At 34.1% G+C, this 14,512-nt stretch overlaps 1 protein-coding gene and 1 long non-coding RNA gene across 2 annotated transcripts; one reads left to right on the top strand and one right to left on the bottom strand.

The window, feature by feature from the left end:
* Positions 1-225: 225 nt before the first annotated feature.
* LOC125654416 (uncharacterized) lies at positions 226-6,454 on the top strand. The gene is made up of 3 exons (XR_008801216.1): positions 226-388; positions 5,593-5,680; positions 6,334-6,454. It is a non-coding gene; the product is annotated as an uncharacterized LOC125654416 (long non-coding RNA).
* A 425-nt stretch (positions 6,455-6,879) lies between these two features.
* Positions 6,880-13,500, bottom strand: LOC125677101 (scavenger receptor class F member 2-like). Its single transcript, XM_056158877.1, has 4 exons — positions 13,424-13,500; positions 12,404-12,459; positions 8,494-8,631; positions 6,880-8,111 (listed from the first exon to the last, which is right to left on the bottom strand). The coding sequence occupies exons 1-4, from the start codon at positions 13,498-13,500 to the stop codon at positions 8,002-8,004; spliced, it is 381 nt and encodes a 126-aa protein (XP_056014852.1). The 3' UTR covers positions 6,880-8,001.
* Positions 13,501-14,512: the final 1,012 nt, after the last annotated feature.

Genomic DNA, 14,512 nt, shown 5'->3' with positions numbered 1-14,512 from the left:
TGAAATTACCGCGCAACTCCGAATGACGTAAATAAATCCTATGTCGTTCGCATCTCCAATTTGATTCTGAGTGTATGTTAGATAATATCTACAATGCAATTAATTCTATAGATATATTTTACATAAACTATGACAAAAATATTATTATATTCGAAATAAAAACAAATCGCGTAAATTTTACGACTTTAATTACTTTTCGGCAATGTAAACATAGTGAGACTTTTGAAACATTGAAATGCGGGAGAAACGCGGATTTCAGTCAGCTAAAGCGATCCAGCGTTATATCAAGGATTTTTGACCCACAGAAGACGATGGAAAGCTGCCTCACCAAGACACCAGACGCTGGATCATCTATATTTGCAATCGCAGACGCAAGACATGTGTTCAGGTTTGTCAATCACTGTTAACAGGTTAATAAATTAATGCCGAGTACGCACGTACGTCAAATAAGAAGAAAACAAAATTGTTCAAGTGCAAATCTTCCCAAAAATTCCATGAAAATCGATGCTTGAAAACAATATTGAAATAGGGTATGAATTCACCGGCGCTTATTAAATTGTCAATGTCAGCTGATTGTTCATAGACTTTGAAGATCTAGATCAACCTAAATTATTTAGCCAAACATACAAAGTGTATGATACAAGCATCTGCATCTGAGTATGAATATGTTAAAGTATTTGTCAAGTTTTAATATATATTTCTATAAATTTAAATATCTGTTGGAGGAGGGGTCATATAAAGCTAGGATATACACAATAGATCAGTGGTGGATCTTTGGTTTTACATAAATTGATGAGTAAGATTTTTTTTCCCTTTAATAGTTGATGTTTGCAGTACAGAAAACAGAGACAGGACACTATAAAAATCTACCACCACATACAAATTATACAAACCCAGGGACATGCTTTGATTTATTTTCACTTTGTGCAAAATATACAGCATAATGCCATAAATGGGTCAACTTTTATTTATTTTACTATATAATTGATTTTGAAATCATTTTCATCCACTTATTAAGGTTCAATTCATAATAACCTTTACACCATTAACAGCACAAATATCTCCAGTATCTTGTTTCAGTGTCTTATTTCCCCCCCGGAACATTGCAGCCATACACATATTATATGATTGTGTTCCACTCTTACAAAGGAATATAAGGAAATGGAATGATAAATTTCATTAATCATGCATGTTTTCTGCATCTAATGTTGCTAAAAGTTTTTGAAATCATGAATAAAATTTATGTGCAGATCAAATGTTTTTTGATAAATGTTTTAGATTTCATAGAAATGAGTTTAGAATTATGATTTAAACAAAGGTTATTTTTCATTGAGTTATAGGCCTAGCGTAAGATGTGAAAGTTGACTCATTCATGACAGTATGCTGCAATTCTATGCCAGCATGAATGTGTTGAACAACAAAAAGAATATGAATTGTTTACTCAGCTTCCTTAGGCCCCAATATTAACACTTCATGTAAATAGCCGAGGTTCATTGATGTATCAGTATTGTTTTTCAGTTCAGTAATTCAAATACCCCCCCCCCCCCCCCCCCCGAGTAACAAAAAAAGTAATTTTATTACAAAGGAATAGTAATACACTAATTGATAGCTGACTACAATAAAATTGTAAGGTAACCATGGCCTTTTTCGATCATGCAGGAAGATGGATGCTAGGTATTTTCTGCCAATTAAGTTTAAATTCAGCCCAACAATTTCAACACTATGACACTACTATTATACATGTACAACACTAAATATTTTTTTTAACAAGACGCTTCATTAAAGAAATTTATTTAACATTATTAGTTTTCTATTCACCTAATGTATTATCTAGTTTCTTCGGGCCAAAGTGTCCACTATTAAATGTCAGCTAGACCATGTAGACAGATTCAATGATGAAATCTAGTTGTATTCACCTTTTTTGTGTTACACATACCATGTGAGAGTAAAATATAATTGTTCTATATCTATTTCATGTAAACAATATTTGGGAATTGTCAAGCTAGCTGGATAATTTTGCTGCAAGGCATTTGATATCATGATATCATATTGTGCTTGTTTTTAAAATATATATGCAAATTAAAGATTGCCCAAGTCCTATAATGAAAAAATGACAAGCATGGTGTTATGATAAATATGTACATTTTTGTTATATATGCATAATTTTGCAAGGAACTCTAGTTTTTTTTAAATGCATACATACCTACATGTATATACTGCCCACCATGAATAAGTATACACTCACCAAAATAAGTTACTTGTGCATAAAAAAGAAACATGGGTTACATCATAGATACAGATATTTTGATGCAAATACATAACTCTTGCAAATAAATATATAATGGTAGGCTTTTAACTTTTCATATCCTTCTGGTCTTTTTATTAAAATACTTGATTTTCTGAATTCTCTAAATAAGAGATATTATGTAAAATTTAAATTGAAACTATTTCGAACTATTTACTAATACATATTATTTTGTATTTGATGTGAATATAGTAACTTTTATAAGACCCTTTGATTTTTCAACTGTAATAAATCAATATCACAATTTAACAGACTATATCAAAATATTGAAAGTCCATTATTGTTTCACATATATTGAATTTGTACCCTTAACTAATTGTTTTATTGAGCTTAATTGAAAGTTATATTCAGTGAATTAATTTGGCTCTTTTTCATTATATCATATGCTATTGGCTATCATTAAGGTACAATGTATCTAGGTTTATATAATTGCACCTGTCAATAAGTTAGTCCTAATACTAAATGCAGTTTGGGCAAGACACACATCAAATATTTGATGCAAGTGTACCTCTAAGTTTTGAGAGGAATTCTTAAATCATTTAACACGTTAAGGGGCGATGGCGAAATCAAAAGTTCAATGTCTGACAAAAAACTAAATTCACATCAAAATTGGTACCGTATACGTGTTACAAAACATGCGAGTATAAATAATACTGTTATACTTTTACTTCTGTTTATTCACAAATTAAAGTGTACATTTAAAATATTTAATGTTCATTACCGGTAAAATGTAATATATTATTATGTGGTTTTTAACAGCCACTTGTCTTTTTTCCACTAAAGTGAAATCGATGTTGGATGACAAAAACTTATTTGAGTTTTTACTCCCCCTGAGGCCCCCTAACTATTTGAATTTAAAATTTTTTCCTGACATTGGTCTTTTGATTTCGCCCCTAAACATGATGGACACTCAACAACCATGGATCAAATTCTCTATGTTGACTCTGCCATTGACCCAATAACCAGAAAACTTACTACAAAATTTATACTTAGTAATAAGTTTTTATACAGGACCCTGCATACAAAATAACCTCTAAAGTAATAATCTTGAATACTTATGATATTCATTGTAAAATTTAATATTGTTTATTTATTCTATTAATATATATCATAGGGGCACATACTTCATTACGATTTTATGTCTTATTTTAAGTTATACATACACAACTACATGTATATAATTTATTGATTCTTTTAATAGATACCTAAAATTGTTCAAATACATGTTGTCAATATTTGAACAATGCACCCACAGGAAAGAAACATGGAAGAGTGTGGGATGCAAACACAAAACTAAACAATAGTAATTTGTCTGCATGCGCATGTACGCGCACGTACGTGCATTGCAATTTTGGTACAAAAAAATTGAAAATCAGAATTCACAAGGAATCAACATGAAACCTTGTTAGGATGATAGTATATCATTTGTATATACGCAAAATGATAGTTGTGTTGTCTGCACGCGTGTGCATGCACATGCATCACATTTTTCGTACACGAATTTTGTAATCAGTGTAACTTTTTTGTTGCTTATTCAAATGGTTTGATATTCATATTATAGGTAGATATTGAGATCCTTAACTGATCTGCATTGTCAAAATTACCAATCTGCACGCGCATGCACGTGCGCTTCTTTTTGATTGGATAATACATGTACTAAAACATCTGTAACTCTCTTATTAATGAAGCGAATGAGTTGATATTCACTTCATAAGTAGATGATTTGTGTATCTATATATTGGTGTAACAAAAAATGCCAACGCAAACGTGCATGCACATGCATCATATTTCAAAAGTTAATTTTTTGAAGGACGATAATGTTTTGGTTTTTCATCAAATTCTTTTGATTTTGAGGTTTTAGGTGTGTCTTGGTACTCCTTACAAATTGGTGTGGTTAAAATTACTGGTCAGCACGTGCACGGACGTGTGCTGATTTCTGATTGGATGATTTTAAAATCACTATAACTTTCTTGTACTTGATGCAAACATTAAGAAATTCTTTCTGTGGGTATATGATAGAAAGGCCTGTACTAGAATGACATCAACAAAAGTACGGAATCATACTCGTGTGTGCATGTATGCAAGTGCATTGCTTTCTTTTATTTCTTTGCACTGAAATGACCATAGTAAATCATAGTAAACGTACTACATGTAATTAAAGGCTAAAATAAAATGATTTTTGCTATAGGTTTACAATGACTTTACTTTTTAACTGGTTTGGGGAACATATGTAATGGTCCCAGTTACAATTAGAACTAGTTACAAATGGAATTTTGATTTTACTTTAGATTGCAGAATTTTTATCTTTGATATGATTTTATAAAGAAATGCAGCTCATTTTTAGCTCAAGTGAGCATTTCTGATCACCCATTGTCTATCGTCTGACTGTCTGTAAACTTCTCACATTTTCGACTTCTTCTCCAGAACCACTTGGCCAATTTCAAACAAACTTGTCAAAAAGCATCCTTGGGTTAAGGCAAGTTACGTCTGATGAAATGAAGGGTAACACCCTGCTCCAAGGGGAGATAATAGCGAAATAGTAGATATATATTGACAAATTTATACAAAATTCTCCACAAAAATCCTGTGGGGATCTGTGTTGGAATAGATCCTCAGTACCCTCTTGCTTGTCGCAAGAGGCGACTAAATGGGGCAGTCCTTCGGATGAGACTGCAAAAACCGAGGTCCCGTGTCACAGCAGATGTGGCACGAGATAGATCCCTCCCTGCTCAATGGCCCTAAGCACCGAGCATAGGCCTAAATTTTGCAGCCCTTCACCGGCATGGGTGACATCTCCATATGAGTGAAATATTCTCGAGAGGGACGTAAAACAATATTCAATCAATCAATCTCCAGTACAATACTTCCAGAACAAGCAGGCCAATTTCATGCAATGAAGGGCCATGCTACCTTTAAAGGTATAAAAGAGATAATTACAAAAATAGGGAGGGGTCAATTAAAAATATTCTCAAGAACTGCTGGGCAAGGAAAGTTCAAATGTTCATGGCAGCTTCCTGACATAGTGTAGATTAAAGTTTGTTGAAACCATGGCTCCTGGGGGGTAGGATGCCCGGGGCTACAATAGGGGATCAACGTTTTATATCTGAATATATAGGGAACAAATCTTTAAAAAGCTCCTTCATAAAGCAATAATTATATATAAATATTTATTATATTTGATATATATATTTATTTGATAGTAAATATATATAATGCTATCCATTTCACGTAATTTTTGGAATTTTTTAATTATTCTGATGTCAACCTTACACGTGTATTTTTCACAGGTTTTGAATATAATGTCTCTAGTATGGATATGTTTGACGATTGTTACCATGGAAACGAACTCACAGACCAACATGTATGTCAAAACAGGTGGTTTTTTTTGGTAAATTAAATATAGTGGTACCCATTTCAATCAATTTTAGAATTTTTAAATTAGTCATACCCTTCCGTTTTTTGGTGGTTTTTTTTTTACAGGTTTTGAACATGATGTCTCCAGCAAGGATATGTTTGATGATGGTTACCATGGTAACGAACTCACAGACCTATGTCAAAAATGTCATTTTCTGATAGAATAGACATAATGCTATCCATTTCACTTAATTTTAGATTTTTTTAATTATTCTGATGTCAGCCATACACTTCCGGGTTCTCTACAGGTTTTAAATATGATGTCTCCAGCAAGGATATGTTTGATGATGGTTACCATGGGAACGATCTCACAGACCTATGTCAAAAATGTCTTTTTCTGATAGAATAGACATAATGCTATCCATTTCACTTAATTTTAGATTTTTTTAATTATTCTGATGTCAGCCATACACTTCCGGGTTCTCTACAGGTTTTAAATATGATGTCTCCAGCAAGGATATGTTTGATGATGGTTACCATGGGAACGATCTCACAGACCTATGTCAAAAATGTCATTTTCTGATAGAATAGACATAATGCTATCCATTTCACTTAATTTTAGAATTTTTTAATTATTCTCATGTCAGTCATACCTTTCCATTTTTTGTTTACAGGTTTTGAACATGATGTCTCCAGCAAGGATATGTTTGATGACGGTTACCATGGAAACGAACTCACGGACCTATGTCAAAAATGTCTTTTTCTGATAAAATAAATATAATGCTATCCATTTCATTCAATTTTAGAATTTTTTAATTATTCTGATGTCAGCCATACACTTCCGGGTTCTCTACAGGTTCTAGATATGATGTCTCCAGCAAGGATATGTTTGATGATGGTTACCATGGTAACGAACTCAAAGACCTATTTAGAAATGAATTTTTCTGTTAAATTAAAACTAATGCTAATTATTTTAATCACTTTAGGAATTTTTTCACTGCTCTGATGTCAGTTCCATACCCCCTTTTAGACAAATAGTAAATTTCAGTCAATTATAATGTCTCCAGCAAGGGTATCTTTGATGTTCGTTCCCATGGAAACGAACTCACGAACCTATCTAAAAAATGTCTTTTTTCGATAAAATGAGTACAATACTATCTATTTCACTCATTTTTAGGATTTTTTAATTACTCTGATGTCAGTCCCATACATCCTTAATGAAAGTATAACAGTTTAAAAAAAGAGATCTGATATAAATATTAAAAAAATGTATGAGATCTAAAGTAACAAATGAATAAAATATTGAAATAAAATAAATGAAATGGCATCCTCCATATCATGAGTAGAGGTCACAACGATACCAGTTGAAGCAAAGTTTCTTTATCCCGATTGATTATTATAAAGACAAAGAATTCCGCCCGACAAGTAAGGTTCATGTGACTGATGGCAATGTAACATGCACATGTAATGGAGCTCTGTATAAGTAAGACTTACCAAGCTTGCATGCATTTGACGACCATTAAATTACAAGTTATCGAAGGAAGCAGTTCGATGTGGTTTGTATGACGAGGATACAATGGAAGTACGGAGTGATTGTATCATTAGTGAATGCCGAAAGTATTCCAAATCCTTCCACTGATTTCCTTACCCAACTATGACAAACAACATATACATTGATACTTTATTCCCACATTCCACAATATAGAGATGGTTCGTGTTTTTATCGAAAATGTGATGCAATGTAATGTTATACTTCAATTACTATTAAACCAATGATAAAATGGATGTGTAATATATTGATACATACATAATACAAATCGTTGATACTGAGCACAAAAAGAGCTCAAGAGATTTGAAATAGTGGTATGTTGAATCATTGTCCCCTTGCCAGAAATTGATGGGTACAATACTATCATTTTCAAACAATAGACATAAAATTGTCTTTAATTACTGACTAGTGTATATGTGCTTATTTTAGAGTACATATATTTTTTTCTACGCGTGTGTATGCAAGGTGAAAATAACGAACAGTGATCAATCTCATAACTCCTACAAGCAATACAAAATATATAGTTGGGCAAACACGGACCCCTGGACACACCAGAGGTGGGATCAGGTGCCTAGGAGGAGTAAGCATCCCCTGTTGACCGGTCACACCCGCCGTGAGCCCCATATCCTGATCAGGTAAACGGAGTTATCCGCAGTCAAATCAGTGTGCCAAGAACGGCTTAACAATCGGTATGAAACACGTCAGACAGCATTTGACCCAATATATTCCGTTGTATGCATGGTATCATACATTGCATAAATACAGGTCCCCATCAAAATAAGGAACATAATGCTTAGATAAGAACACAATTACCTATTGGTTTAGTCGTAGAATTATCTGAGTCTGTTCTTTGCATTACCGTTGAGTAATCCGTTGCTGGTGATGTAAAGAGTACTGTGAATTCTGAAAATAGAAACGCCAATTCACAATGATGTTTTTTATACAAAATACGCTTTCTGCTTTGCCGATGCTATATGTGTAGTATATGAGGGTCTCTAATTGATGTTTGATTTTTCACTCATATTGAGACGTAAGGTACATGTACTTATGCTTGGTGTATACTGCCGGAACAATGAGAAATCTTTAATGTGCCAACACTTCGCGCTACACGGCACCTCCTTCCTCAAGTTCATATCCGAAAGACCCTTAATTCTCACTTCTAAATGCCGAGATTTTGGCGATGGGGCAATCACTATCGACCTTAGGTTTTACGCAGCCATGGCACAAGCGGGGCTCAAACTCTTGACCTCTTGATGACGAGTTATTTATGATGAGCGAGTGTTACCTTTGTGAACACACCCTGTTTTGAAATCATAGTGGTCTCTACTGTGGGGAGGATTACACGTTAGAAGACACTGCATTCCATAGTAAGGATATTGACATCTGATATCGCAGAACCTGCCTGTGTATCCTGCTGTACAATCTAAAAAATAGGAAGTATACATAGCTGAAGGAAATAAAAACAACAAAAGCAAAAAATATATCATAATGAATTAAAATGAAGAAAGTACAATACAGAAAGAAACAAAAACCTTGCAAGTTTCTCGAGTAAAACCAAATATACCAATGCACTTTGAAATTACAACGATGGGTGAATATTGTTTTATTGTCTAACTAATTAATTTGAAACATATCCCCGAGGGTCTCTACAGCCCAGTCGCTAAGTACTTCCTTACTAGCTTGAAAATACGGATGTATATTTAATTGCTGTTATAAAATTTAGAAATTCATTTCCAAATTAAGGATTATCTCCCTCATGCATAGCTCCTATCCTTAGATGAATTTGACTCCACTTTTTTGGCACGCTGTTTTTGGCTATAATAGCTCTAAAACTTCATTGTTATTTCAGATTTCAAACATTTCGGTTGAGTATCACTGAAGAGACATTATTTGTCGAAATGCGCATCTGGTGCATCAAAATTGGTACCGTATAAGTTTTACATTATGACCCCTGGATCGAGTCCTCTGCTGGTGGACTGTTAGTCCCCGAGGGTCTCTACAGCCCAGTAGCGAAGTAGTTCGTTACTAGATTAAAAATACGGATGTATATTTGATTGCTGTTATAAATTTAGAAATTCATTTCAAAATTAAGGATTATCTCCCTCACGCATAGTTCTTATCCTTAGATGAATTTGACTCCACTCCCCCTAAAATACCTCTAAAACTTCATAGTTATTTCGGATTTCAAACATTTCGGTTGAGCATCACTGAAGAGACATTATTTCCCGAAATGCGCATCTGGTGCATCAAAATTGTTACCGTACAAGTTTTACATCATATATAATCCTTGATAAATAAAGTTGTACAACCACCAATTTGAAACGTAATTGCTAAAATTGTGTTCCGTATTATTTGTATGTCTGTGTTCATTTCAGTGTTTATCAATGTATTGCATTGTATGAAAGCTACAATCGGGATAAGATAAACCTTTTGTTTTTGTAATTTTAGGTACCTCGCTCCAGTTCGAAAACTTTAACAATTTATGAAATTTGATTGTGTATGATAGATAGTAGACACGTTGTTATGCAGAAAATTTCAGATTTATCCTTACATGAATTATTACTTCGTTTATTGAAAGAACAAGTGAAGATAATGAACAGTGATTAATCTAATAAATAGAAAATAAAATAAAAACAAAAGAAAGAAATTTAAGAGAGGGGCGAACACGGAGCCCTTGTCATGTCAGATATGGTCTAGGGTGTCTAGAAGGTCAAAACACTCCCTGTAGACTGGTCACAACTGATATGAGACTTTTAAGATAAGTCGTACATCAAATAATATTTAACACTGAATTAATCAAATAAAGCGAGCCAACCAAAGAGTGAATTGAACAGATAACTGTTTTACGTGAAAAAAAATCCTACAATACTAAATGACACGACTTAATATCAAGATCAAATCTCCAGGGCGAAACAATACAATAATTGTACGACTAGAAAATGCAATGTCGAACTTCAAAGCCGAAAGTAATCAAGGTGAGTCATTCACTTACTTTGCACTGGAGATATTGAATTAAGGCAGTTCAACCAATAAAAACGAGTTAAGCAATAAACAAATATGAAGAGGTAGAAAATATAATAATGAAAGAAGAAGTTAAAAAAGGTATTCGACTAGATCAATATGTTTACGTGAATTAAAATGATAGAGATAGCATTGTATTTAAAAACAAAATGCTTAAAATGTTGAATTCATGAAGGGGATACAGGGTGAAATACAGAAAATTATATAGCATTAAAATGACACGAACATTCAGACAAACCCTAGAAGCGTCTTTCCCCTCAAGGCAAGTAGAAATACTTTACACAAAAGAACGAAGGCAACGATCAGCGACAAACCACGCAAATTCCGCAAAGAAAACAAATGGTGAATGAATGGGAAATACGGGTTCATGGAAACACCAGAGGTGGGGTCAGGTATCTCTGAGGAATAAGCATCCCCTGTTGACAGGTCATATACGCCTTCAAACTTATAGCTTGATCAGGTAAATGGAGTAACCTGTAGTCAAAATTAGTATTCAAAGAACGGCCTGACAATTGGTACGATAAACTCCAAACAACATTCGACCCTTTGGTTGGTTGTATTTGCATATATATTATTGTAAAAAAAAAAATTAAAAGTGAAATACTGACATCAAGGGAGACTGTTGAAATCCCTATAACATAACGTGTGTGTCAAGAACCTAAATTTGTCTAATAAAAACTGTGTTTGCGTATCAAAGCAGTTGACATATACATATGTAAATACGACGAGGTGAATATTACGTACAGAGATCGATTTCATAACTCCTATAATTAATATAAAATTAAGAGTAGGACAAATATGAACCCTTGGGCATACTAGAGGTGGGTCGGGTGCTTTGGAGGAGTAAGCATTCCCTGCCAACCGGTTACATCCGCCGTGATTCCTTTAGTATAGTAGGTAAGAATGGTTTATTGCTAAGCAGATATTACATACATATTATCCCACATAAACGTTATCTAATCTTAGGTCTCATCAAGGATTGCGAGCTCTTTTAAAAGTATTCTTTAAGCAAAGCATAGTGAAAGTATGAGGGCTGTCCCGAAAATTCGTAAACAATGCTAAGCATTTTCGAAATACGCATCGAATCGAAAATATATTTTACAAGAGAAAATGTATCCTTACTCTAAACAAAAATATAAAATTTGAAATACGTAATAAAAGAGATAAATGGTATGCTACTAAATTAAACGAGATGTGTATGCATTGTTGGCGCACGTACAAAATAAGTGGGTATTTTCTTTGTATCACTGAATTAGATGAATGCAAATGCTTTCAGATTAAATAAAAGGTGAATATACCGAACAGTGATCAATATCATAACTCCTTGGACGAAGATGGGCCCTGGATATACCAAAGATGGAATCAGGTGCCTCAAAGCAATAATTATTCCCTGTCGACATGTCGCACCCAACGTGAGCCACATCTCTTGATCAGGTAAACGGAGCTATCCATAGTCACAATTAGCGTGCCAAGAACGTCCTAACAATCGGTATGATATACATATTACATTATATCTTATATCAATGGAATCAGTGTTGTTTTCTCCGTAATATACTAGCAACTGCAAGACGTCACAAACCTCGGAGAAGTGATGATATTTGTAAACGTACCTTTAATGAAATTTGCGCAACAACATTCATGGTTCACGAGAAATCATAGCATATTGTGTTGATCATGGTTTGAACTCCACTGCACTCAAACAAATTGGGGTATCAAAATCGCATCAGATCACCGGGATGTTAGTAGGGCATAATTGTTTTAAAAAGACACATTGTATGTGTGGTGGGAATGGCATCAGAACCGTAGATGGAACACCCCCCCCCAAAAAAAAAAACAAGAAAGAAAATAAAGGCCAAGAGACCCTGAAGGTAAAGAACGTCACGAATGAAGACGGAGTTTGTGCGCCGACAGCTACGAATATATGGTTTTATTGGTTTTCCACTTCGTTATGGAAAGATATATCAATATGCAACTTTGTAGAACAAACACAGAATTATGCTTTTGAATAACAAACCACAATTAATACTTTAATAACGTGTGTATTGTTATATGTCTATCCATATAATTTGCAATGAGAGCATTAATGCAATCATGTATATTTAATACATGCATGCTATTATATATAACTTCTATTCAGATGATTTTTAAAATGTCTGTGATAAAGTGTATTTTACCTGTACATATTTCCAGCGTTTCGTTCCACACTTGACCTGAACAACATCCATGCTCTCTATCAGATAGATAAAAGATTAATTTGAAAATCTGAACAAGACATTTCATCGTTACAAGAGTGAACATCAACGATATTTCTTTCGATATTGAAACATCCCTTTTGATACCTATTTTCACAGAGTCTTCTACAATCTGCAACAAAGATATTAAAAACCACAATGACGAATCTGAGCGACCAGTACATTTTCCTCACGTCTATCGTAAAATGATTAACTACAATTTGAACTGATGCAAATATTTCCTTCCTGTATTACAGTTAAATTTTGTAAGGAATTCATATACAATTTTTAAACAATATCCCATTTATCGTTTCTATCGAAGCATATCCGATTAAAATAGCAATGCACTCCCCACATGCATGGTCACGTGCTACCCTGTTTATGATTAGAGGATGCGACATCATGTTCCTATGCAATCGGGATAACGCTTGGCATTTTCCGTCAAGTCAAGAATTTTTGTATTGATTTGACGGAAAAGGCCGATTGATGTTCTGATTGGCTCCGGTGAAAAGATACGCTTCTACATGCTCAATATGACTTTTCCCAATAGTAACAAGTTCAACCTCGCGTATTTCCTTCGTGGACCTCAAGGTTCACGCAATAACAAACCTCACAATACCCAACATGTATGATGCAGTATGTTGTTACATGTGTATAATGTATCGTTCTACACTTAGCCCGAACAACATCCATTGTCTCTGTCAGATGGTCAAAAGATTTGTTTTACAAATTGAACTTGTGTTCTATAATTTTGACGTGAAAATCACATATCTTGCTTTATCTCATACATGTGGTGTATTATGCTTGTGAGATACAGCATTAGCTTTATCACACGCCCGTTTTTCAAAACGCACTTTCGGTCTGAACTACGTTTGAAACCGAATAACTTATTTCCAGTAAATATCGATAAACCAAATATCAAAACTCGTAATATAGATATTGTCTAGATATTCCATTGTATACCTGTTATCACACAGTCCTCTGGAATCTGCACCAAAGAAATAAAAAGTCATAAGTGCAAACCTTAGTACCCAATTCATTTTCGCCACATCTCATGTAGAATTGCAAAGCTGTAGTTGGAATTTATACAACTATTTCCTTCCTTGATTAAAGCTATATAACGCTTTCTATGAACAAAAACCAAAACAAGAACACTTAATGCAATCTCGTTACATCGTGTACCATAACCCAACACTCATATTGCTCTGGATACGTTTTAAGCAATTAGACTAGCCACATTTCAAAAATGAAATGATTCTTTCAAGATTGATATTTTTCGTACACTGCCAGGTGTTAAATGTGTCCTGAGGATTTTTGTTTTTGAACAATACATCTAAATTTTCAGGTACGGAATGCTTTTCTTTATGACTAAATAGGTGAACCAAATGTGATTTGGTCACAATTATAGGAAAAACTAAGAATACCGAACAGTGATTGATGTCAAGGAATTTTCAGCCCTCATTTTTGAAACCCTCAACAAAACGTACGAAGATGAGGAAATAGAACACTACGTTTATGATGCACTCTGTTCTGTTGCCCAAAAAATCCACAAAGAACCTATTGTAAGTGACATCAGACATCTTACGGAGGAATGTCTAAATTCATTGATTTATACTTCCATATCTACCAGCGTGTAGAAGATTTCCCTTCATATATTAAAGACGCCACCGAACACATAAAAAAGACTCCCTTTTCTGATATATCCGGCCTTGCATTGTTGGTGACAATGGAAATAACCTCCTTGCATGCCAACATTTCACACAAAGAGGGTAATGGATATTGTAGAAAATCTGGAATCTGGGGTGCATTAAGACACCTTCAGCTGAATCGTTGGTTAGGCTCCTAGAACTTGTTCTCATGTTTAATAACTTTCCCGTCTACGGGGAACATTGCATCCAAACACGTGGCATGGCCATGGGCACCAAAATTGCTCATGTTTAAGTCAACATTCTAAACGAAAGATTTTATCGCAGCCTGCTAATGGGAGCACCAATGAAACAACTTAATTGGCTATGATACATTGACGATATTGACATGGATTAGGCTGAAAGT

Source organism: Ostrea edulis, chromosome 3 (assembly GCF_947568905.1).
Source record: "Ostrea edulis chromosome 3, xbOstEdul1.1, whole genome shotgun sequence".
Taxonomy (NCBI): domain Eukaryota; kingdom Metazoa; phylum Mollusca; class Bivalvia; order Ostreida; family Ostreidae; genus Ostrea; species Ostrea edulis.
This window is presented reverse-complemented; position numbering and strand designations above follow the sequence as displayed.

Excerpts from the sequence above, each read along its gene's own strand:
- LOC125677101 (XM_056158877.1), bottom strand. The coding sequence starts at position 13,500 with ATGAATTGGGTACTAAGGTTTGCACTTATGACTTTTTATTTCTTTGGT. Across the intron at positions 8,632-12,403 it reads AACGCTGGAAATATGTACAG|ATTGTACAGCAGGATACACA; the intron begins GTAAAATACACT and ends CCTATTTTTTAG. Across the intron at positions 8,112-8,493 it reads AACAGGGTGTGTTCACAAAG|AATTCACAGTACTCTTTACA; the intron begins GTAACACTCGCT and ends TTCTATTTTCAG.